Raw genomic sequence first — 26872 nt, forward strand, 5'->3', positions numbered from 1 at the left:
GCACGGCACGCGCTCACAGCTGCCCCCTCCCCTGGGACTCGCGTTGATAAATGACTGAAGGTGCAGAGGTGTGTTGACGTGTTAGTGTGCCATGTGCATTTACGGCAGTCTATGCAACATACAGATTGTTTGTTACGCACTCACCTCCACATAAGCGTAATGTTGGCGTTTTCTGTGTGGTTTAAGTTGGGATAAAGCGCTGAGTGCAGCGCGCGCGTCTGTGGGTGGATCTCCTCAGCTGTCCGTCACTTCATAAATATTAATGACCCTCGAAGAATAACTTTCTAAAGGAGACAGAATCGATTGGAATCGCCTCCAGGCTGATCAGATCCTGATGTATTGGATATCGATCCAACTACAATGAAGATGTCAGTTACAATGCCACATATCCACGCGCCCTTACGTGCGCTGGTCACGTGGTTTTCATTGAAAAATATTTCCCAAGCTTAAGCTAGCTCTGGTTTGTGACATGAAAAAGAGAGGAAGGTCAAGCATGAAGGCACCATATATAGAATTCATGAAGAAGGAGGAGGGGTGAGGAGGCCCCCAGGGTTATACCCACCACCCCCAACCCACACACCCACGCGCCACAAAGAAATTACAACCTAATCGAATATGTAGCCTAGAGGTTATTAATGCAAGTGGTCTTCAAACTGTGGGGCTTGGAGAACAGGGATGCTCTTTTAAACTATTGAAACTATACAACCAAACATTTGTGCCAGTTTTCTGACATTGTCATCTTAGACAATAGAATGAATAGCTTGTGTTATCTTGTGTAACATTTAAAACATTTTGAGACAATAAGATGATGGGTTTATTTCCTATTGATGGCATATCATTTGATCTGTTTGTAGTTTCAGTCCATATAGATTAGAGTGTCTTCATGTGTTAACAGGTGACATCTGCTAGGCTCTCCCCTTTATTCTCTCAGCTTCAAAGTCCCACAGTTCACATAGCCTTATGGACAGACTTATCAGCCATCTTTGATATTTGTTTGATACCTAGTTTCTATTGACTGCTTTGATCTGGAGTAAAGTAAATAACACAATGAGTAACAACCAGACTTCATTATTGAAACTGATCACTTCTATTCAATGCAATCAGTTCACGTGATGTACACACAATTTACTTTATGTTTTATAACAATTAATAACGAAACTATTAATCTGAATGTTAAACCAATTGTTGAAAGAAATGCCATGAAGAATCAGAATAACCTTGTTTGTACAGCCCAAATATGAAATTGCCTAGAAACGATATTTCACAACAGAAAAAGACAAAAACAAAGTAGCTATCCAAACTTTTAAACCTTTGCTTTGACGTATCTAATAATACCAATACATAAATAAATGAATGCCACGTGTTTTGCTCAAACTGCAGTGATTTTTTTCTGATGACTGGTCCAGGGCTTGTGCGCTCTCCTCAGCATCCTCTGGACTCCCTCAGTTCTCGCGATGACAGCGACAACAACCGCGATAGTTTTATGCCTCTAGTTTACAATCCTGGCACCACAACCGCAGCTGCAGCAATGGCCGCCTTTCGCAGAGTGGCAGTCCTGGCCGGGAAGTTCAGCGTCTGGTGTGCGGGGAAAGGCGAGCTCACGGCCGGACAGACGCTCGGAGGCAGAGGTCGGGGGTATTTGACAGCTGGGGTGTGTCTGGCAACCGGAGGTGTCGTGGCGTATTATTTCTACAATGATTTGACACGCGACAGAGAGAGGAACAGGATGGAGAGACGCGGCATCAATGCTCCGGGTTTACTGCCCCTCATCCCGACCGTCGAAGCCAAAGACAAGGTAAAACATCCCGCTGTGTCGTGTTTGCAGGAGGCGCGGACACTGCAGCGTTTGTATGTTCAGTTTGTCTCCCTCTGCTCCACTGCCCTGTAGAACTGGTGCCACAAGTATAAACGAGGTATGTGAACGAAGCTGAGTTTATGACGGGTTTTATTAGGCTTATGGAGTGAAGCTAGCCTACTAAAGAATTGTTGGAAGCCTTTCTTGCGTCATATTGTCTAAATTTAGCACACAGTCTGCTTACATTTGCACAAGTCCTCTTTTGAAGGTGTGGTTGGTTGTTTTTTCTGTCTTGGGCCAGATTAATAGTGTCATTCACTCCCCGCTCCACGCCAAGTGGAAACAGTTTCTCACAGTTTGGCTGCGGACTGCGCAGTTGCAAAACTGGCGCTCTCCACTCGCGCTGGTGCTGAAGTCACTGCGCACATCGAGGCACTGGCCATGCATAGAAACAGAATCAGCACATTCTTAGGGCTTTAGTATGTTCTTTCTTAATTAATGAATATGCGAAAAAATACATATATAGGCTACTTGCTATAAAAGTGTATACAAAAAAAAAAACAAACAAAACAAAAACAGAACTTTTTTGTATAGTGGGGTTTATGTAAGAAATGCCACACTCCCCTGAGGTCATCAAACTACGTTTATAGTGACAGTGGCTCAGTGGTTAGAGCAGTGGTCTCTCAGCCCATGATTCAGATCAAGTTATGTCGTTGTGTCCTTAGGCAAAACACTTCACTGACATTGCCTAGTACGAATCTAGTGTGTGCTGGAGTGAATGGTGGTCAGAAGGGCTGATGGTGCAAATTGACAAACTCACTCCTGTCAGTCTGCAGGCAGCTGTGGCTATGATAGAGAGTACGGAATGAATGAACAATGAGAGGCTTTGACAAGTCTGTAAAGCTCCATAATATTATTATTATTACTTATAATAATCACATTCCATACCACTTAACTCCATTAAGTAAAGACCTGAGGATTCAGAAGGGTCACATATTAAACATTAGGCTACTATACACTTGGTAGTACCTGATAATCCACAACACTGTTTTTCTTCTATCTTTATTGTCAAAGGATTTGGTTTGTGCAAATCTTAATGATATTTGTTTAACATTTGCTAACAACAGTTTGTTCCTCAAACAGATTAATAGCTGAGCTACACAAATATTGACTAAAATGTAGCTTATATGAGGTCAATCATCAAAAAATCAAACTCAAATCTTGAGCGTTATGTGTTTGTTTGCTGGTTGTGACTGTGTGAGTCTGATGTTTGTCTGGTCTATTGTAATGTATGATTTTAGAGTGTATTTTAACCTTGTAATGTAACAGTAATTTTACTTCTTGTAGGTTGACACTGAACATCTGTCTAAGGACTACAGATGAAAAAGAGCTTTCTGGCTATCTATGATATATTTACATTGAAATGTCAATTAATCTGCACTGTCCCTAAAATAAATTAAAAGTAAGTTAAAGTAAAAAAAATCTAATAATCTTACAGACCTGACAAACACAGTACAAACATATATTTGTTTATCAAATGCAAAAGACGATGCATAGATGCGTGTAAATATGGCTCCATCTTAGTGTTATCTTCATTTCATTACTGGTCTAAGCGCCTGTAATTTCACTACACCAAAAAACTTCAGATTTACAATAAACAACTAAGCTTTATGTCTTCAGTTGTGAATTGGAAATTATTTATTTAATTAAGGACAATGCACAAAAAACATGAAACTTATACCTTAAATAGGGGTGTTCCTTCATCAAAAACATGCCTGAAGAGGTTTTAGGTGTCATCTGTGCATGTTTAAGTAATATAGCGTGCACAGATGCTCCCGCTTTAATCTTATAATAAGAAAATGTGCTAGATTTGAGCTAAGATACTTGTTTCCTCCCACAGTCCCTGGACAGAATGATGTCAAAATGTCAAAAGTGTATACTGATTAAGAAGTTCAATACAAACCAATAATACAATCCCTTCTTAAATAAGGCCGGGCTGCCAAACCACACAGTCACACACACACTCAGCACACATATAGCAGTCACACACTTATTCAGTTTATCAATGCACACAGGTTTGCAGTGAAAGGAACTATTGCTTGGTCAGGTGTCGCACATGTTAGTTTGATAGAACTTGGTGCGCTTCCTTGATTAATCTCCTCATACAGCTGATTACAGTTAATACTCATCACAGTGAAGCTAACGCCTCCTCCCTGTGCCCTGAAACGCCTCCACGGTGAAGCAGCATCAAAGCCTTATGAATGAACCTGCACACTCTGCGTGTTCACTGAGCTGTGCAGGAACCTCGTGCACTGGGCCCTGCACTCAACTCACTCAAGGCAGGTTTAAATTTGGAAAGCCTCTCTGTTAATTACCACGCTTCATGCTGCACAATCTGTCCTCTTCTACTGCAGCTAATCAAGTTGAAACCTCTACTCCCTAAGCACTCACACAGACACAGATGCACACACAGACACACCCCCACACACACCGATACACACTGATGCACACACAGATGCACACAAATGCACACACACACACACACACACAGATACGCAGAGATGCACACACACACAGATACACACAGACACATACACAGATACACACAGACACACACACAGATGCTAATCAAGAAGAAAGTATTCGCTTGTGTGAGAGAGTGCGTGTGCCAGTGTTGCACTGTTCTCCCTGCAGATGTTGTGTGTGTAATTATTGAAAGTAAACAGTGAAATGATTATAATAGTTATGTATTTAACGTAACACAATGAAACACTGGCTCCCATTTGTGTTCACTCTGATGAAGTCATAACTCCAGATGAAGGGCAGGAGTCTATGTAACACTGTATAAGACTCACTGTTTTTGGAATAAATAAAAGCATATAAGATACACAGATGATAAATGTTATTATTTGTTAGGGATTGGCTCTTCAAACTTGCCATCTTAACCTTATGGTCTATATCTTGCAGAGCAACGATAGACAAGGCGCAGCTCAAACTGTTGTTTAGGGCATATGACCTGTTAACACACACCAGCAGCAGTGTATAGTGCACAGGCATACAGCTTGCAGGCATACAAAATATACAAAATAGGTCTTTAAAATGCCAGGAACAACTTTGCAGCAATCCCCATGAAGGTCATTCTATAAATCGTTTAGATTCTAATTATGTAAAGTGTTTACGTAGCCAGCCAGAACCACTCACTTTGACAAAACTTTACAAAGACATAGATTCAAACAGAACGTAGAAGGGAATGGCTGGACAAACAAAAGAGTGTGGCAGTCAAGTCCTCTGCACTGTAGAACATGTATGTACAGTCCCAACTGTGCTCCCGGTCTGTTTCTGTTGAAACTGTGGTTTCTACAGTGGTTCTGCCTGTGCACATCTTAAACACTCTATGGAGAGAGTGACAATGTGTGTAATGGGAGCAGTGGCACAGGGTGAATCACGATCCTCTACCACTGGCATAAAACATACTCACCAGGAGCCGCAGCCTTGAAGGTGTTTTTGCATCTCCTCTGTGTGTAAAAGTGTCCAACAGATGAGCCAAAGCAGGCCTCTACACTGACAGCAGCAGGTGCTCAAGGGCACACGCCGTGCTTAAACACACTGTATTCTTTTAGTGAGGTAATCAGCAGTATAGTGGTGAAGTCCAGTAGAGCCCGACGATCCCTTGTGTACGTGAATGAAAGTCAAACCCCATGCACAAAAATTTTCCGGTTGATACACAACGGTCCAGTGAGTGTTTCCGCCTTAGTGAGAGCGACACCAGCAGACACACATTTACTGCAAAATATGAAAGTCATAAAAAAGTTGGCCAGACAAAGATATTCCCGTGTATCGTTCCACTGATTCTTTCAGGTTTTCCTCCACAGGACAGATGCATAAATCCAGGATTCATAGAAGCTCTGGGTTTGCTCTTGTTTGCAGCATCTGACTTATGACTTTAAGTCCTTTTAACTGACAACAATCCCACCTTTGGGGCTGAATTATGGCACCAATTTCTGAACCTAATACATTCAATGTATGCTGATAACATGTTGAACTTTGTGCCAGTTTTTGTTTCATGTGTGTCTGGCATTTAGCACGATACTAACCATAACTGAGGTCAACAAGTCAAATCTACATCTAACTATGTATGTAAACAGCAGATGATATCATAGAATTCTGTCCTGGCCTCCAGCTTTAAACTATAGGGGATCTAGTATATATGTATTGTGATCATTTTAAAAACTTCCCAATGTGTATATTCTCTATGTAATAAAAAATATGATGAAAATATCTACCAAAAACTAATACACACATTTTTTATGTTTACATTTTGAGTGTCAAGAATTTCAATTTCATTATCTCTTACACAGCTTCACATACAACACAGTCTATACACAAGTATACGTAAGTATTGCACACTTTATGCGTCTGATGATTTGTTCACGTTTCATCTTAAAATAGTAGTTATTTTAGCCTAATAACTATGAAATGTTCTGTTTTATACTAATACGTCTGTGTGTGTTGTGATGTCTACAGACTCTTGTGTTTGACTTTGAGACCGGGGATGTGCACATGTCGTCTCATGAATATCGGTTCCGGATGTTCAGCTCTGTTGAATATGAAGGACAGCTCTACATGACGCCTCAAAACTTCATCGAGTCTGTGACCATGAGCGAACCCAGAAGTAAGTACAAACAAAGCCCATATTTTATATTTCATTTATTTATCAACTTGTTAGATATTAGTTGTCTCATTGGCCTCAGTCATACATGTTGTTCAATTACTTCTATGGTGTACTGACATAAATGTAAGAAAAATGTATTCGCATTTTTTCATTATGTATGTGTTATTTCATTTTGTGTTGTTTCAAGATGTGCTTCCTTTCCGCTGAATAGTTTGGATTATCACACTTTCAACCTGAATACAAAATGTTAAAATATTGCTTTTTATGGACAGTTTATAAACATTAGTGTCCAGGCGTGTTGAATATTGCTGTAAATCTTCTGTAGTTATCTGTTATCATGCAGCATATATTGGTCAATTAGCAGTCACAACCATTTTCCTGTTAAACCATGTGTTGGTTTGTCTTTTAACTGAAACAGAAATCCTCCGTAAACTCCACATTTATCTGTTTGAAATCCTGAAGCACATTTCTTTGTTGCTGTCAGTTGTAAAATATTAGTCCCGGGCGGCCGGCCTTAGAGCAGATGGTTTTACAGCTATTGTTTAGTCTGAGTTTAACAAGCAGTTCACTCCGACAAGCCTCCTGTACCCTTTTACACTTCATACATTTGCCTGTTTTTACTAGTTACCACATTGTATCTTGGGTTTTGCTGTTTCCTTTATTAAATCTGAAGAAAACCACAATCTGACTGTGCTGTTCTGGATAGTAGCTCTGTGTCGTTGTATTGCGTGCAAACTGTGCACCTGTCTGCTTGTGTTTACGTCTGCCCCTACTCCCTGACATATGATCCAGCCTCACACAGCCCTCTGCAGCCTACAGCCTCTAATGCGCCCTTTGAAGTCGAATTAGATGAACCTTGTTGTATAAAACAGAACAAAAGTCTTATGCCCTTTTACCGGGACATTCCACACACTACAAAGCCAAGCACGGGGCACTTTAGACACTACAAATGGGGCCGTAATGATGACAAGTGTATACACTGAGGAGCTCTGTGTGTGTGTGTGTTGTGACTGTATGCAGCGCATTAAAACCCATTTCTAGATCATACAGATGCTATCAGAGCAAGCCCACCCAAACGCTCTTCTCCTCTTTCTCTTTCTCTCCGGCAGACAAGAGGCCCTGGAAGTCCCTGACCAAACAGGTGGGAAACACACTAGAAATGCTTCAGCTTTTTTCCCAGTGCTGCAGGAATCTGTTGCATGTTATGTTTTTTCAAGGATAGATTTTGACAGCTAAGACTGCTGTGTTTAATAAATTCCATATTTCTTCTCAACGTGCCACTGCATCACATGATTTTTCTAGCAGTTGTGCATTTTTGTAACAAGAAGAAAATTAACACAAACATTTTAACTAATTATTAACTAAAATTCAAATATCTTTCTGCATGCTTAGTGTCCTTATTTTTCTATGTATCAAGTACTTTATCTCCAAATGTTCTTGTGGTATGTTATAATTCTTAAACTACTAATGTTGGGAGTCCATCACCTGCTTGTCTTCAGTAAGATATTAGTGCTCTGCTTTGCATTTACTAGTTTAAAGGCATTTTTACTGCTTACCTTAAAAAATCCCTTGAAAAACATGTATCTTATTGTGAGTTGGCTTGCCTGTAACTTGGCCTGGTGCGTCGCCTTCTTGTCTCCACGGAGATGGAAATCATACACTGGAACATTCCACTCAAAACTCCATGGAGACAAGGAAATGGCAGGTCCTCCACCACAAAAGTTAACATACATATTGCACTTTTAAAGGTAACATATGTAGCCTGAAATTTATCATTTAAATTTTGTGTGGGGCTGACTCAACTTTCTGATTGGATCATGTTAACCTTTAAGTATTTTCTAAAATGTGACTAAGTGAATATTGCAATTGTCATCTAAAAACCAATATTAGATTTGAACATTTGTACCTTTGGCTAACCTTGGTGTATAGTTTTTTTCAAACCATCAGCCATCCATTGCTATCATTCTCACAGCACATGTGACATTCTCTTTGTCTGCCTGCAGCACACTGGTCAAATTGATCACTATGTCCTTGTGGTAAATTGTGATGATATTTTTTGCAGGAACTAGAGAAGATTCTCACAGACACTCCACCAGTTTGGAGAGGATCATCCAAACTGTTTCGAAATCTCCGAGAACGAGGTATGACATTGGTCTTATGCACACAGCCCCACAAGAGCACCTTCAGCCTCTTATAGTTATCATATGAATATAACGCAACAATCACAAAGTAAACGTCTCTCAAACAATGGTGAGTAATGATTAGTGCCGTCGGACGATTAAAGAAATGTATTAGATTAATCGCATTGTGCACTGATTTTAATGTTGTAATTTCAACTTTCTAGTTTGAAGCATTTTTAAACAGACCCTGTGATTAGTCTACGTTAATTTGTGGATGATGCGTCAATTTGTTTTGATTAATCACATGCATTGAAGCGTTGAAGTTGACAGCCCCAGGATATAAATCATCATATAAAAACCTAAGACACCTACACTTCAAATTAATCTTATTTAACATAAAAGAACTTGTTGGGGACATTACATTTTTTAAAAAACTTTGTAGTTAATAGCAGCAATAAAAAACTTTACTTTCACAAAAAAATGTAACTGGTTTTGTAAATGAGCACAGTGTACCATGCTAATAGGGTGGTAAAAGTGCAATGGAAAAAGGATCCATCTGTCAGTCTGTTCAGGGAAATCTTCTAATACAAAATGAAGGCTGTTAATGACCAGGTAAGTAACAGTAGCAATATGGATGCTAAAGGACATGTTTGTGATCCTAGTTACTCTTATAACAACGACAGGCTGTTACTGAATGTTTTAACACGGCTATAAAGAGCTTTACAACAGTTATAACAATGTACACGAGCAAAACACTGAATAACCTTTTCACATATTTAGCAAATATCCTCAGTCTGTTACAATGGAAAGCTGTATCATTTTCACTGCATTTTCTCTCTTCAAAGTGTAGTACAATACAGCGTTTTGTGCCAGTGTAGTGCATACTGTATACCTGAGTGTGTGCGGGTCCCTGTAGGTGTCTTTAATCTGGGTTTGGAGCCATACTGTCCCTGTTTGGAGCCAAACTACCTGCTGAAAAGGGCTAAAAATACACCTTCTCTCCTTTCGTCTTTTTAGTGAGAACAGAAATACAGCACGGAGCAGGAGAAAGCCCCTCTCATTAATGCATTTGCTTCAGGAGACTGGAGCCTGAGCGTCCCTGTAGTGATAATTAACCACACACTTTGAGTTAAATATAACCCGTCAACACAGCTCCTGTTTTTCCACAATAACACAGCCCTGTCTCTCACCTGCACAATGTTTGTTTCTAATATGACTCAGAATGGAGGGATAAAACACTGAATTAGGCAGAAGTAAATAAAAGATAATAACACAAATTTGAACATTTGTTTCTATAATATGCTGGATCGCCATCTCTTGAACCAATAGTTGCAGGTAAATATGGGTTTCAAAGTGATGACAAATTAGGACCGTTGCCAGTTTAAACAGTTTAAAACTAAATATTATACCTTTTGTATGGGAAAAAAGTTCTCAAAATGTTATGTATGACAGAAAGGTTAAACACAGCTCCAGTTACAAAGCATAGCAAAATAATACAGGGTAATGTTTGAATTAATTTAAGTTTTTTTAAATGATCCGCTCTGAAAATAACTAGAAACCAGCCCCAAGTTTGCTGAAAACTAAAGGGCAGTCATATCAGTTTTGGCAGAATTCAATGCAATTTCCAATAGAGACTGCAGAACCCGAAAAGTGAAATTGTGACAAAACTATAATAGATATCTAAACCATTTTTGCTGTGTAAGTAGAGTGTGGGGACTTGTACGACATACATTTGAAATTTTGGTTTTATCATCTTGCATGCCAAAGTTATAACCATTTTCATTTTTATTGCCTTACAATGACTGAATCTTGTTCCCAAATGCCTAAGTTTGTGATTAACCTTTCAGACGAGAAAATGAGCAGTAAAAGTATAAAAAACAAACTAAAGAATGTTAACAGCGAGTCGATGTTGAATTAAAAGTCAGTAATGGAGGCATTGAGACACAAGAACAAAGAAAAGAGTAAGACTATCCCATTTCGTTTTCAAAGACAGGGACATTGTTGGGTTCAGTTGTTTGTGGCGTCAGGCCAGGACCACACGCAGAAATCACTCTCACAAACATAAAACATTCTGTAATACACAATAGTATTCTCTCTCATAAAAAATATGGGTTTGTTCTTACTTGTATCCTTGGTGTATTTTGTGTGTGCTGGTGTTTAGGCGTACTTTCTCTCTAGGACCTTGGTGAAGGAGGGCAGTGCACATCCTTGGAGGAGCTTTACATTTCTGAGATTAACAAAGCCACACATAGGAACATAGGAATGCACAGTGTTGTCTAACCAGACTCTGCATGCTTATATGCTCCCCTGGCACAGTAGGTCAGGTTCCACCCAACCTTCGCTGGAGAATGTGCCCTAACATCATCGTCAAATACAACACAAATACAACTATTCAAATATGCAAATATCAGTGAGGTTGTCCAGCTGCTTTGGTGCATTTTGTGCTTTTATCGTCACAGACCTCATGGGGTTTCTCATATTCGAATCCAGAGAAGCTGATGAGCTCTAATTTTGAGTTTGATCAATTTACATAATTTCCCCCAAATTATAAATATATGAAATGTCTATAAATTGTGTTATTCCCTATACTACACTGCTCTGCATTAGAAAAGTGTAATTAAGCATCCTCTACATGTAGATTAGAGATTGACCGATATGGGTTTTTTCATGGCTTATTCTGATTGTTTGGACTCCAGAGAGGCCGATGGCTGATAAGCTCTGAAGATATTTTGAGGCTGATATGTAAGGCACATGTGTGTAATTTTCCCCAAATTCTGTCATTTATATGTAGTACTAACTCACTCACAGCCCTGTTTAATCATAAACCTGTAACAGAGCTGTGTAGTCATGTTTTGTGCAGTGACCTTTTTGCACTAGTGTTCAAATGAAATATTATGTGTATTATTTAGGCAGCTGGTTGCCCAAAACTAACTAGCAGTCTGTGCTGGAGATTTAATCCCAATAGTTTCATTCATTAAAAAGTGCAAATATTGGCACGATATATTGGCCGATAGATATATCGGTCTATCTCTAATGTAGATAATATACACAGCTTATGTAGCTGCATTTAGTAGTGTGTCCTGTTCTAATGGACTGATGCAAAACATTGGCTCTATGTGTAATTTATACCCTAAATAATCCTACCTCATTTGGACATGCTGGCCAGCTTTACCAACTCTAGTCACAATAAGATATTAATGAAAATATTAACGTTAGAGTCAAATACTTTATGCACTTTATACATTGGAATACCACATATAGTGAAACACCTGTCAAAGTTATTTGTTCTCAGTGATCCAGCGTTTAGGATAAGAAATCATATTATTACTGATAATGTCACTATTTAATATTATTTACCCTTAGAGTAATTTGCTAATGAAACACCTCTGTGATAATACCCAGAGCCCAGAAGGCAGTGTATTCACTGAATTCACTGAAGGCGAGTGAGTGCAAACATGTTTTGTTTATTTGAGAAACTGGAGTCATCCGTGAGTGTGTGACCCTGGGCTTCTGCGGGCTCGGGCTTCACAGGGAAAAGGGACTTTGGTTCCAGACCAGCTCCTTGGCACAAAGCAGTCAAGCATCAGGAACACACAAGGCGCGCACTGGTTTTTACTGGTGTCATGTTCACCTATACTCACACTGTCACACATGGGAACGCAGTCTCCCGTAACACTCAAGCCACTCACCCCGAACTATCTGCTCCATCAGACAGAAAGCGAAAAAAGCAGGCCAATGGAGATGAGATGGGGCTACAAAGATTCCTAAATGGGCCCTAGGCAAGAAAGGATCACCTTCTAAAACATTTTTCACTTGCTTATCCAAACACACACAAACCCAAACCAATCTCTCTCTTTACTTTGGACACTCAGGGTGTAGAAAAAGAAGCGGTGTGTGGTCAAATGGCTGTTGGCGACTTGAGAGGACACATTTTAAGATGCTATCTTCATGAAAAGAAGGATTATGTGTGTGTCTTGGGAAATCTGTGTCCTTTGAACATCTGTAAACACTGTGTATGAGCGGTGTCTGACCTCTGTCTCTGCTGTTCCCAGGTATCATCTCCTACACAGAGTACCTTTTCCTGCTCTGTATCCTCACAAGTGAGTCCACATATGCACTTCTATTCAAATACTGCCTTTATATTATAGAGCGCATTGTGAAGCCTGGTTATTCATATGCTACAGAACTTAAAGCTGTTACTATATAGGTTACTGTAGTATGTGAACAGCTTTTTGAAACTTTCTGAATGATAAAGTAAAGTTTAAGTAACATAAACAGCCACATGAAGAAGCATTATTCATTTAGGGGAGTTGAAATGCCTTGATTTTGAACATATCATACTACCTGAACATATAAATATACTGGATATAAAACAGAGGTCTGCGCATAAGAAACTATTGTAAAATCACAATTATTGATTAACCAGATAATACATTATAAGCATTTGAACACACTTAATAAAATATAACTGCAGCTTGTTACTTGTTTGTTTACATGAAGTGGTCAAAAGGTTAAGTCAAAGTCAGGCCATAATTGTTTCTGTAATGAAAGGCTCAGAAGTTTCACATTTAGTGCAGAGTTGAACCTGTGCTGTGCATCGACCAAAAATCTGTGTTTTTAAGGAGCTTTTGCTCATATGCACGCCCCAGGCACTCACCTTGTGTGCTTTCTGCTCCTGTCCTCCAGAACCTCATGCTGGCTTCAAGATTGCTTTCAATATGTTTGATGCAGACGGTAACCAGATGGTGGACAAGAGGGAGTTCTTAGTGGTGAGTACCTGACACCTACAGTACATAATGTTGTTAGTAGATTACAGTACATTACAGATACTGGGATTATAGTCGATATGGGCATTGTAAATATACTGTGTATTGTCTTTTAGCTACAGGAAATATTTCGGAAAAAGAATGAGAAGAGAGGACGAAAAGGTGATGCAGAAAAATCAGCTCAGTTGGTAAGAAAAAAATATTCACTATTCATTATTTTAAAATAAGGCAGTAAAGCTCAATGAATGATGATATTTTTGTGATGTCAGCAAAATGATAATTCTACTAAATAATGACAGTAAAAATATCTTCCCACAGTTTAATGCATCCACTGGAACATACATTGAATAAATCTTTGTAGTTTTAAAAGTCAGACTTTAATGTGGATGTATTAAAATGTCTCTACATCGTCCAAACTAAATAAAACTCATGTTTGTCTTAATGCATGCAGCTCCTACTGTTAACTACGTGTGGTGTATTCACTGTGACAGTGTATACTGGATACACTACAGGGACTACACTGGTCTCAATGTCAGAGCCCTATGTTATTTCATTTGTAGTATATTTCAGGGAGTAATACATATATAATACAAATACAGTATTTTTATTTATACATACAGTAACTTCACTTATAAAGACATAGTACCCTCACTTCATATTCTGTATTGAGGCCTTTAGGTACGTTTGTTTACAATAGTTAGACGCTTAATAGTTCAGCCTTTAATGTTAAAGATACACTGTGTAACTTTTCTGGTGCATGGTTTGCTGCCTGGAGACGGTATTACTTTGCCTGCAATATTCCACAGTATGACATTAAGCCTGACTATCTCCATGTTGACAAGGAGACCAAGTTCCAGGTAAACTCCATGGAGAGGGGACACCACTCATAGTAAGAATACATGTTTGTTGATTTATTTATTTATTTTTGAGCAATAAAAACACATGCAAAACTAATAAATGCAAAATAGGTCAGGTTAATGCCGTACTCTGGAACAATTCAGACAGCGCAATATCCTCTGCAGACAATTAGGTGGCCGACCCATTGCCAGAAAAGTTCCATTGTGCAGTTTTAAGTGTGGTGTAAAAGTGTGTCCCGGATGTGTTTTGGAGTGACACATCCTTTTACAGAGTGTATCCACAGTTTTCCTCGCATGTACTAACATGTACCTATGCCTTTTCTCCTCCCTGTCCCACTGTGTGAATGCATGCTCTGTCCTTTTTCTCCTCATGTCTCTTTCTCTGTGTTAGACTATGCAGCTGTATGGATATCAGGTTGCCCCCGTGAACAGCGTATGTATCCCAAACCATAGAGTCATTCTGATTTTACATAAGAACTGTCAATATAATGCAGGCATACGGCAGTAACATATCATGGGGAATTTACATTGACGAGGCATGACATGTGAGCTACCGTTTGGAAAGAGTTTGTTTAGCCTCCACTGTCTGACCCTTGAATTTGTTAACCTATCAGTTTTGTATATGTTTCTATAATTATAGGGACTGGGCGTACACTGAATGCAAGTCCAGTGCGAATAAGTGAATAAGACCAGTGTATCCTGTTGACCTCAGTGAAGTGCGGGCATGGGTCCGGTTGAAGTGTGGGTCTATGGAAAGAATAGAAAGGAGTCTATTTTCTAGGCCTGTCACGATAATTGAAGTACGATGTATTGGATAAGTAAATATAGGCAATAAATGATAATGAATGAAACTAATTTATGCCACTAACACAATAACCCAAGAGCAGATTTAAACCACGAATACTATTCTAAATCTACAATATTGTGAAAAAATCATGAGCTGTGATAAATAAACAGAAGAATGAAACACTTTAGTACTTAGTTTGCATCTGTAACATGTCATAGAAGTTATTTATTCAACTTTCTACTGCCGTAATTTGCTTAAACAATAACCAGTAGTTCAAAAAAAATGTACACACGATAAAAACTGACCCCCAAAAAATATTGTTCCATTTAATTGTATTGAGCGAGAAGTCGATATAGTAATTATCATGACAGGCCTCCTATTTTCCCCAGACACCGCAGTGCTCTGGTACAGTTTTCAGGTCATTAGACGTGCGTTATCGTGTGACACCACATGAAACCAGGTGAAACTCTTTGTTTAAATACACACTGTAGTACGCCGTAGCTGGGGTAACATACAATCTGCAAGTAACCCATTCAAAGTACGCACCCGCCCCGCAGTTAGTGTACACCCGGCCTAAGAATACCAAACATATTTTACTGTGAGGGTTTTATTCACTTCTGTTGTCTTCTGCCTTTTCAGAGCTTAGAGCCCCATATGTTACAAGATTAGAAAATGCACACAAGATAACACACATAAACCATAGACCTCGATAGGTCACGATAACACATTTTGAAGCTGATAAATAGTGCGATAAATGATAATATTGAAACTACTCTCTGGCACTGTTTAAGATTAAATAATGCTAGATAATCATAGTAAGGCATTTTTAAATAAACTGTTTCATTAAAAGACATGAGCTGCAACACATAAATAGCAGAATGTACCAATAATTAGTTATAAAAGGGACTCAAATTTTACCATATTACAACAAAAATACCCCAAAGCTCCACTTTTTAGCTTTCATATATTGAACGATGAGTCGATTTAGTGATTATCATGACAGGTCTGGTAAACAGTATATTTGGGGTTTTTACTGTGTCCTTTGTTTGTATAATTGACCTAAAAATGCATTGAACACTGGTAGCACTTTAAAAGAGCTTTTATGTTCATCAGCCTTTTTGCGTCCTAGGCCAGTCTTTGAACCGAGCTTAACCCTGACCTCTCCCACGTGACCACGGGCCGTCAGCGCTCGGCTCAATGACGAGAACGAAAGAATGAATGAATGAAACACAAAAACTGAATTCAAGAAGCAGACTGCCCATCTGTCAGAGCAGCCCGGGAGGAGAAAGAAGAGAAGGCAGGGTTTGAAAAAACAAGATAGAAATAAACAAAGTCATATATTTGAATACAGACGGTTATTTGCATTGACTGTGGAAAACTCTGAGGTCAATGCGTTTGTAATCTAACTACCTTTGTACTGCAGAGGCATCATAAATTGTATTCAGTTTCAAGCATGATTGTTCTACACAGTTTACTACAGTCTCTGCAGTCTAAGCATTTATTGATTAAAGTATGTTATAGAAGTATATTTTAATTCATCGTTAATTAAAATTATCAATTTAAACATTTCTTCAATAATTGCACTAAATCTAGTTCATACTTCCTCTACATTTATGGAACTTTTACACTCAAATTTATCTAAATGTAGCTGATGATGCTGATTTGATGTCTTTTGTTTATGCTGCTACTGCAAATAAGTCCTATATTAACTTGCCTGTTATTATTACATAGATTACGAAGGCAATACAAGTATAAACCTGATAAATGGACAATAATTTTGCAATGATAGAGTGACCGGAGTGTGCCTTTGTGCCCTGTATTTCCTGGCACAGACGCACAGACGCACAGACGCACTCGTGGTCCTGTCACGTCGGTGATGGATAGCTGCATTGTTACGCTGAAGTTAAGAGCGGAGGTCATGATAGAAATGGTCGCTGCTGCCTTCTCCCTAGAGATGCTCAAAGTGGGTGGTCAGGGCCTCAAGCTCCAACGAAGGCACAATACACCAGACGACACTGCGCACAGATAGTATTATTTATATTACTATTTATTCTGTGATGAAGCCTTATGTGTAGTGTTTGTTGTGTTTAATTCACTAATTGTCATGTTGTAAGTAAAGAGATGATTTTAGGCAATAGCTTTCATTCAGTGGCCCTTTTTATGGCCCAAATTATGTCTTTTCTATAAATTACTTTGACCGTGTCAGTTTTGGTCACATTTTTATATAGCACTTTTTCCACCTTCACGGCTCAAAGCTCTTTACATTCACACATATATTCATACACCGGTGTACGCATACACATTTTCCAGTTTGAATTTCAATCTCATTTATTTTGGTAACACTTTCATAATCTTTCAGAACCACAGCCTCGGCCAAGGTTGTAAGCCCATTCATTTAATTAATCAAGTACAAAAGCTGTTAAATTCTGCTGTTTAAAAAAATAAATAAAATTATTTTAGATTATTTTTCATCACTGTATTTTTACAGTTAAAGGTCCTATATTATGCTAAATTAACTCTTATGAGCTTGTTGTAATGCTGTTACCTCCTCAAAAACATACCTGGAGTTGTGTTTTGTTCCACCTTGTGATGACATGTGGTAGTTTTTAATTTAACAGCTACTTTTTACCTTTAGTTCAGTAAAGATCAGCAAATCCAGGGTGTATGGAGTTTGAAAACACAGTGGAGCACTTCCTGCATTACCATATGACATCACAGGGTGGAACAAAGTGTTTCTGTTTGAGAGAAGACCTAAATATGCAGTAATTGTGTGTTAAACATGTGTGAATGAAACTAAACACAACTCTAGGTCTGTTTGTGATGAAGAAACAACATTATAACATGCATCAGAAAATAACATAATATGGGCCCCTTAAACTGGGACACAACCAGTTCTTACTATGGACAAATATTTAGTCAGTATATATTAGTACTTACACCTACTCCGTGATAGTACTTACACTTACTTCCTTCCTAGTTTGGTTGTAAGTGGACTGACCTTGGCCCTGCTTGACCGCCCCCACAGGTGCAAAAAAGAGAGAGTCAGGAGTTTGTGGCGCGGAGTTACTGGGACGTTCTGAGGCGAGGGGCCAGTCAAGTCCTGTTCTCTGACCTGGCAGAGGTACACAGACCCATGTCCTCTGTCCCACCATATGTGCCCATCCCATTGTTTAACCCAGTGTGCTTACATTTGACCTCAAGCCATCCCTGCAGTATATCATCATCATAGAAGTAGAAGACCAGACAATAATGGAATAAAAGTCAAGCTTATGTACATTCTGAAAGTATGCAGTGTTTTATTTAAATACTTTTCCATTTGAAAATGCATAGGCTCAAATGTGTCCACTGGCTTTTATTCTGGTGTCTGGCTCTGATGAACTCTAACCTTTGCTCTCTCTCTCTCTCTCTCTCTCTCTCTCTCTCTCTCTCTCTCTATCTCTCTCTTTCTCTCTCTAAATACTTTTTCTTTTTGTTTATCAGTCTTTTTTTTCCATCATGTCCCAAAAATTTACTATAGGCCTATTTGGGTTTAGATATTTTTGATAATGCTCCTTTTCTCATCTTATTGAAATGTAATTGACATTTTTCTTACTTGTTAGTTTACATTTAACTTAATTAAAATTATCAGAGCGTATTCAAATGTACTTCAATTACTCTGTCAATGGTAAATATGGTGTTTATATAAAAAAATGTAAACTTCATCAGTGCATTGTTATAGTGAGTGTTTAACTTTTTCATGGCGTATCCTTTCATCTGTTCATTATGCTTCTCTTTGTGAAACCATATTGTGGTTTGGTGCTTTTGTGTGGCAAGTGTGGCTGTGTGTAGACCTGTCATAGTACCATAGTATTGATTTTAATTATTTCCCCTGCAAATAGCATTGGTTTATTTTACCTGGATAGAGTAACCCTTCAGTCCGGGGGCTATCTGTCCAGGCTACTGTCGGTTCAATGAGAGGTCAAAAGGAGCCTGTAATGATTAATAATGGCTAACACAGAGATAGCACGTTAGCCCGTGTGCTATGTGCTTAATGATAGGCTGTGTGGTTTAGTGTCAGCGGAAACATAGGTGGAGTTAATGACAGTGGAGTGTAATGAGGCTGACCTTGTAGTTACTCTGTGCTGCCTTTCAAGTTCTGCAGACGGACAACAGACAAATTAGACAGGGGAGGCTTCGAGTTTGAATGAAGCTGTGGGATAGTGTAGTGTAGTGTAGTGTAGTGTAGTGTGGAGTTTGAATGACGCTGTGGGATAGTGTAGTGTAGTGTAGTGTAGTGTAGTGTGGAGTTTGAATGACGCTGTGGGATAGTGTAGTGTAGTGTGGAGTTTGAATGACGCTGTGGGATAGTGTAGTGTAGTGTGGAGTTTGAATGAAGCTGTGGGATAGTGTAGTGTAGTGTGGAGTTTGAATGAAGCTGTGGGATAGTGTAGTGTAGTGTGGAGTTTGAATGACACTGTGGGATAGTGTAGTGTAGTGTGGATTTTGATTGAAGCTGTGGGATAGTGTAGTGTAGTGTGGAGTTTGAATGACGCTGTGGGATAGTGTAGTGTAGTGTAGTGTAGTGTAGTGTGGAGTTTGAATGAAGCTGTGGGGTAGTGTAGTGTAGTGTGGAGTTTGAATGAAGCTGTGGGGTAGTGTAGTGTAGTATGTTCTTGTACGAGGCGTCCACTCGTGCCTTCGGATCATTCTTTTTATAAGCTCAGTAAGGGATTGTAAGCAGTGGTGGAAGAAGTACTCAATATTGTTACTTAAGTAAAAGTGCAGATACTGAAGCAAAAAAATACTCTAGTAAAAGTAATCACATGGAAAAGTCTATTTAAGTAAAAGTATTAAAGTATACGTTTAAAAATGTACTTAAAAAGTAAAAGTATTTCACACATATTTTGAGATCTAATAAAGTTTCAGTAGTGATTTTGATAAAGATTTGGGATGAATTTTGTTGAACAGAAACAACTGAATAGATTTTTCTAGCTGTTTTTATTTGTATATTTGTGTTCGCTCAAATTATGAACATGTTAATAAACCCTCAGCCTTTTCAGCAGCTGTCAAACAATCATAAAAAATACTTTTACTTCTCAAATAGATAATGTGCATTCAGCTTTACTTTAGGACCCAACAAAAAACCCAAACAGATCTTACTGGAAAGCAGATGAATTATTGGGCCACTGCCTTCTCTACAGTAACTGTCTAGACAAATATTTAAGTAGACTTACATGTAATAGTCCGAGCTGCTAGTAGATCGAATTCCACCACAGAAACAAAATTATTACAAATAATTTTGCAAATAATGCCTTTTTATGTTTCATTTCAATTCAGGTTTATTTCTATAGCACATTTAAAACAACTTCAGCTGACCAAAGTGCATCACATAAAAAAAAAAAAAAAAAAAAAAATACAGATCACACAATACATAGAAAAAGAACAATGAAACACTAAGATATCCTGTATAGCAAGTACCAAATGCCAGGGAGGAGAGGTGCGCTTTCAGTCCAGTCTTAGCATTAAAGACTCAGAGGATGTGACAGGCGGAGGGCGCTGTTCGATAATCTGGGCGGTGCCACAGAAAAGGCTCTGTCACCTCTGGTATTGAGCCTGGCTTTGACCTGCTAGTTTGATTAATACAAGTCAAGTTGCCTAAACATGTTGCCTATAACTCAGACTCGATTTGTTGATGCTACAAAATTGTTAATGGCTGGTAATGTCAGGGAGCATCAGGGGTAAAAATCTGCTAAATAACACGATTCCACATGTAAAAATAGGGAATTAGGTCTGCAAATATATTCAATTCAAAATCAAAATCAGAATGAAATGGTTTATTCCTATTGTCAGTAATTAGAGCTTCCCAAATACCAGCAAAGTGTAGAGAAGGAGGTTTGGAGAGAGCTTTTAGGGGAAACGAGTGAAGCCGCAGCAGGCTGTATTTAGAGCACCAAGTGTTTACTCTAGAGATTAGTCACCATTACCATAGTCTGCAGAAGGAGGGGCTGAGTGACAGCTACTCACCTGTGTGTTTGTCAGGTAAAGGGGCTACTGATGGCTCAAAACGACAGCGTCACAAAGCAGAAAAGAACTCAGGGTAATTTGAACCAGCCCATGAAGAAAGGGAATGGAAGCAGTGAGAAGAGCTGAAAAAATAGTTGGTTGATAGGGGGTATACAGAGAGAGAGAGAGTGGGCCGTGGGAAGATTAAAAAAAAGTTGTTTTTAATCCCTGGAAGGTGTGACTGACTGACAGTGTGACCTATTACTCAAAGAGGAGGACGAGAAAGGCCATTAAGTGCTTGCATCTGTAATTACTATTTTCCGTCATGATCAAAGTAGCTTGAAGCTCATAGACAGTGGCGTACAGGGACTCAGGCGTAGACCAGGTGTCGGCTCGTGCCTCGTGGGCGTGAGAAACATGACGTAACCTTTAGCAGTCGTCAGGTGAGGTCACGCCAACATTGCCACACTTCCAGGAATGATAAAAGTTGTTAAGGGTGGTAGACTTAACACATAGGATTTTAGGATGAGGATTAGGAAGAAGGGAGGGATATTTTGGAAAAAAAACACATCTGGATGCTGTTTACTTTGGATGATCAGTTAATGTGTCACTTAGATTAAAAAAAAGGTTTATATCTGTAATTAGAGCATCCATAAAAACTCAAAGACTCGTTAAGTCACTTGTCTGCTCCATTATGACGCACATTACATGATTTTCAAGTAGTAGAAGGTTTCATTATCTTTTCCTCTTTAAAGTACAGATAAATACAAACAAAAAAACAAACTGAATAACTGCATCAGTCCATTTAAAACATTAAAAACAGGAGCAGGTGTGAGTATAAATGTTCATTACCAGATTATTAAAGGGCATTTGTGGCACCAAAGTATCCAGTTTTGCATGTCTTTGAAATATTTTCCTTGAAACCAAAGACAAATTTGCTTGGGGACGCAGTGCACTTTTATTCTTCAATGTTTGATTAAAAAAAAAAAACAACATTGAGCAATCCACGCACTTTTTTCTTGTAATTTTAAATGTATATTCTACTTTGAGGATATACAGAACACTACATACATTCTTCAGTCATTCTGAGCGCATTGTGACCGCAGACAATGCTGCTTTAACATATGTCAGTGATGTTGATGTCTAGTTTGAGTTCAGTTCACAAAATGCTGACATCCTGTTTGACATTTTCTTCTTGTCCCACATTGGACTGTAGGATTTTGTCCTTGAGGTAGAGCCACGAATGGCATCGTGGTGACATCAAAACTCGCAGCAGTCTGGACATGTTTATGGAAATGGCATAACTGCTCTTGTACTCTTTAGAGGGCCCTGTCAACCCAACAAGTGTTTCTGTTGGCACGGCTGATATGAACAGGGCTGTGGCTGGTGGCAGGAGAGAGAAATTGGATTGGCACTTATTTCTATATTTTAAATTTTCAAAATACCTTTTTCTGTCATTATAAACATTCATATGATTAACTTGTCAAAGTGAGGTCAAAGTTTACGTTAGTGTACAATTAGAATTTTGATGTATTCATTTGACAGAAAAGGGTGAACCTGCTGCTTTCGTCTGTGTGTTTGTGTGCTTGTATCGTACATAATATCATGATGTGTGTATATAAGCGTGACATTAGTGAAGACATGCATGCCATGTCCATGTGTGACACTTTGAGTATCTGTATTCACCTCCTCTTTGTGCTGTTTTTCTCCTTTCTGCTCACTGTGTACATGTGTTGCCTTTGTGCTTTTGTAACCTGTAAGTCGTGTTTTGCTTTGCTTCATGTTGCAATATTTGATGCCAGTATAGGCTGCTAATGACAGTGAATTAAAAAAATTATTTCTCTATACATTCAGCTTATCAAATGAACGCCTGCTGCCTAGACTGGCCTGCTGAAACGTTAAGCCTTGCGTGTACTGTATGCATATGTTTGTTATTTAGCTGTTTTGTTATATAATAAGTGTAATTAGAATATGCTTCCTGCTCGCCTGGCACAGCGGTTCTGTTTTAGATTGATGGACCTGCCCACTGCTTGTGTCTAACTCATATGTTTTACTCAAGAGTTTTACTCATTAGTTTCTTCTCTGGTGATCCATAGCGCGCAGATGAAAACATGACCATTGACACAACACTACTGGTCCATTTCTTTGGGAAGAAAGGAAAGGCAGAGCTGACGTTTGATGATTTTTACAGGTAATGTTAATAATTATGTGGTGGCTTAATCGAAATAAACCACAGGTCTTAGGTCTAATTAGGGAATCAATATTTATTTTGGAATTTGAAGCATCTCATTGCATTTAATTACTGCCTCTGATAATATTACTGCTGTATAATGACCTTTCATTTGATGCAATTTCATGTTGTCATTGCTGTTTCTGTTCAGATTCATGGACAACCTCCAAACAGAGGTGCTGGAGATTGAGTTTCTGACTTACTCAAAAGGGATGACCACCATCAGTGAGGAGGACTTTGCCAAGATTCTGCTGCGCTTCACCAATGTTGAGAATATCAATGCTTATCTGGAGAACGTCCGGCAGTCTATCCCAGATGAGAAGGTGCCTATGAAAGGTCACAGTCTGCTGGTGGTTGTAACTTTAAGACAACCCATAGTTTTGTCAAACCCAATACTGCAGGTTTATTTTCCTGTACACTGTGTCTGTGTAAATCTCATGTGTGTTTGTGTTCCCTGTTCTTTCTGCTCGTGCTGTGGAAGTAGCAGGTTTGTCTCTGTCTTGTAATGCATTGCCTGTGGGTGTCACTGCACATTTATTTATTTATTTATTTATTTTTAAATTGAAAAGTGCTTTTTCTCTTTCTGTTTACACACATTTAGACAATGAAACAATAATTTGTGGTTTCTGTTAATTTAACATTCTTTGAATTCAGTTTGGAATAAGGCACAAGTAGCGTTTCTATCACTGCAGACAAATACCGGTACTTAAACCATATAGTTTAGACCTGAAGCCTAGATACTACATCTCATTTTTTAGGAACAGTGCACTTGACATTGCAACTGGGTATATTTATCAAAGCAACTTGTGTCATTGTGTGGCATTAAGGCTGCTGACAATTTCAAAATAGCCCTCTCACAAGGACACAAAAATGAACTCTTTTTTAAAAAGATACTTTTGTGTTTTTTCAGGGAATCACATTTGATGAGTTCAGATCATTCTTCCAGTTTCTCAACAACCTAGAGGACTTTGCTATAGCCATGCAGATGTACACCTTTGCAGCACGTTCTATTGGACAAGGTATAATAAATGCAAAGCACACAGAATATAACTGTAGTATTACAACATGAGTAATGAAATGTTACTATGTGCTATATTTTCTATTTATACCTGTTCCTTTTACTGTAAGTTATAGGCTGAAAAAGCTCACTCAGCTGGTGTATTTTATAAAAAATCTTTAGCCCTGATGAGACTTTTAGGGTGATGTCCCTTGTTTGTTTGTTTTTTGGTTGTTGTTTTTTTTGTTTTGTTATTTTTAAACATGTTGTAGTGTCTTCTGTAAGATCTTGGCATCATTATAATTTACATAAAGGGCAGGGTGTGTACTTTTTTATTGATTATATTCTTGTCTTAAATCCATTTTTAACAAATATTTGTTTTTATCTTTTTCAAGATGAATTTGCAAGAGCTGTGTATGTTGCCACGGGTCTGAAGCTGACACGTCATCTCGTCAACACAATTTTTAAGATCTTTGATGTTGATCATGATGATCAGCTGTCACACAAAGAGTTCATTGGCATCATGAAGGACAGACTACACAGGGGGGCACGGGTAAGACATTTGCTTTAGTAAAAAAAAACTTTAAAGCACAATGGTGTATTTACATTATAGGCCCTGAACCATTTTTTCTTATTAGGGGTACAAATCTGTGGAGCGTGCCACTTCATTTCGCTCGTGTCTGAAGAAAGAATTGGCTAACAGGTAGTATTTCAATATTCAGCTTGAAGTTTCAGCTAACTTCATGACTTTTGTCCTGCTCTCTCTGCACTAGGTAAACATTTCGTCTCTCTATGACAAGGTCAACCAGCTCCATGAAAAGAAAGATGACAATGATGGGATACCGGAGACCAAAAATATATGCACAGAATATGCATAGATCTTATTTTATTTTCCTGAATGTTCACCTTGATTATGCAGTTTCCAATATGCAAATGTGTATATTTATATTATAGCCTAGAGGCCTATAGGTAAGGCTAGTTTAGAGTTTTTTCAGTTGGTTCAATTTGCAAACAAATGAGTGTTAATGCACTTTCAATCAAAATTGTTCAGTCCAACTGGAAAACTGGAGTTGATTAGACATCAGGCGTTATTTTTTATCATGCTGTAGTTGATCTGCATCAGCATGACCTATTTTTCATAACATATATTTGAATTCATTTTTTTTTATTTTTTAAAAGATTGTAGATATTACTAGGCTACAAAGAAAATACCTTTGCCATAACTTTACGCACCTTTTGTATTCAGAGTAGGCTATAGCCTATTGGTACAAACTTTGAGTTGGTCAATGTGGTGTGCTAATACATTTTTGGTTCATAAGAAAATATTAAATAAATGCTTCAAATGACAAAGCACAACAGTAAACAGGCCAAATTGTTAATGACAGTTCAACACATTCCATTTATTTATGCTAAATATTAATAATAATTCACATGTAACTATTATTTGTGCACCTTTTCTCCTATTTTTCCCATAATATGCAGCAAGATGAAGGCCTCTAGGTCTGTAGGCAAATGTTGACTGAGACTGTACAATATTAATGCTATAGTTACACATTTTGGTTTATTCAGAATGCACTTTTGTAAACACTGAAGTCAAGTGCATCACACGTGTTTTGTGTACAGCCACGTGCATGAAATAAATGTTTCTAATCATTTTAAGGAGCATGCGTGAATCTCATTGGACGGAAGTGAAGGAACTGATGGAATAGAGCAACTTTGCAGGGGAACTTTGCAGCTACTTTGTCAATTAGTAACTTAATATTTCGCCTGTAGACACAAAGCTATATTCTAAAAAAATATGTATACTTAGCAGATATTGAAAAGTGAATGAGCCTCGATGTTAACGTTTGTTAGACAATGTAGTTGCTAAGTGAGTGGATTAGCCTTAGTTTAGTTTTATACACGCGCCGCGACAAAGCAATTTCAAAAAGGACCCGTTACATTCTTCTTTAGGTAAGTCAATTAAAATACGTTAATAAGTAACAGAAATGTGTGATTGGTTAAATGCTAATTATGTTTCTAATTATAAGGTAGTCAGACGCTGCGATTTCTGTGGTCAAATGCTGCCACCTTGTGATCACAAAATCCACGCGCCATCTTGTAAAAAAAACCCCCAAAAAACTATATGTATATTTTATTCATTTTATTGATTGTTTTACTGAAATTAGTCCTGACAGACATATTTGTTTCTATTGTAGTCTAGACATCTGTCAAGATAAAACAATTTCATATGACTAAGGTTTATAAGCGGAACCAGTGTTATGTGTGAGCCGATCCACACGGTCGCATTAAAAAGACGGAATGATGTGTTTGTTTTGTTCATGCTTTGGTTTTTAACATTCATAGCATTAACTACTTCGTGTATTAGATTACATAACTACTGCAGCCTTGTCACAATATCAACATAATTGCCATCAGTTGCCACAGGGTCAAATTTCAATATTTTGTCTTGGGATAGTTTTTGCAATGCATGCTGGGAAATAATATATAGCTTTGCTTTTTATTAGTGTATACATGTGTTAAGCTTCAGTGTTGTTCAATTGAATGGTTGTTGTGTTTTAGTGTTTTAGTGTTTTTTTAGGGGTTTAGTCTTTGGATTCTCGATATTTCGTGATGTAATTGAAAAACCCTGATTGACTTGGGTGTTTCTGTGAATAGTGTCCTGT

At 38.3% G+C, this 26872-nt stretch overlaps 1 protein-coding gene across 7 annotated transcripts; it reads left to right on the top strand.

The window, feature by feature from the left end:
- The first annotated feature begins 1484 nt into the window (after positions 1–1484).
- Positions 1485–25863, top strand: micu3a (mitochondrial calcium uptake family, member 3a). 7 transcript variants are annotated; one of them, XM_055231155.1, is made up of 16 exons: positions 1485–1795; positions 6320–6467; positions 7577–7608; positions 8530–8608; positions 12640–12687; positions 13274–13356; positions 13470–13541; positions 14602–14643; positions 18023–18118; positions 22196–22210; positions 23076–23170; positions 23361–23532; positions 24120–24228; positions 24602–24759; positions 24845–24909; positions 24980–25227. In XM_055231155.1, the coding sequence occupies exons 1-16, from the start codon at positions 1529–1531 to the stop codon at positions 24981–24983; spliced, it is 1485 nt and encodes a 494-aa protein (XP_055087130.1). In that variant the 5' UTR covers positions 1485–1528; the 3' UTR covers positions 24984–25227. The 7 variants fall into 7 exon arrangements, with proteins under 7 accessions (XP_055087130.1, XP_055087177.1, XP_055087216.1 ...); XM_055231202.1 differs by lacking the exon at positions 22196–22210 and having other exon boundaries at positions 24980–25863; XM_055231241.1 differs by lacking the exon at positions 14602–14643.
- Positions 25864–26872: the final 1009 nt, after the last annotated feature.

This window comes from Periophthalmus magnuspinnatus, chromosome 1 (genome assembly GCF_009829125.3).
Source record: "Periophthalmus magnuspinnatus isolate fPerMag1 chromosome 1, fPerMag1.2.pri, whole genome shotgun sequence".
Lineage (NCBI taxonomy): Eukaryota > Metazoa > Chordata > Actinopteri > Gobiiformes > Gobiidae > Periophthalmus > Periophthalmus magnuspinnatus.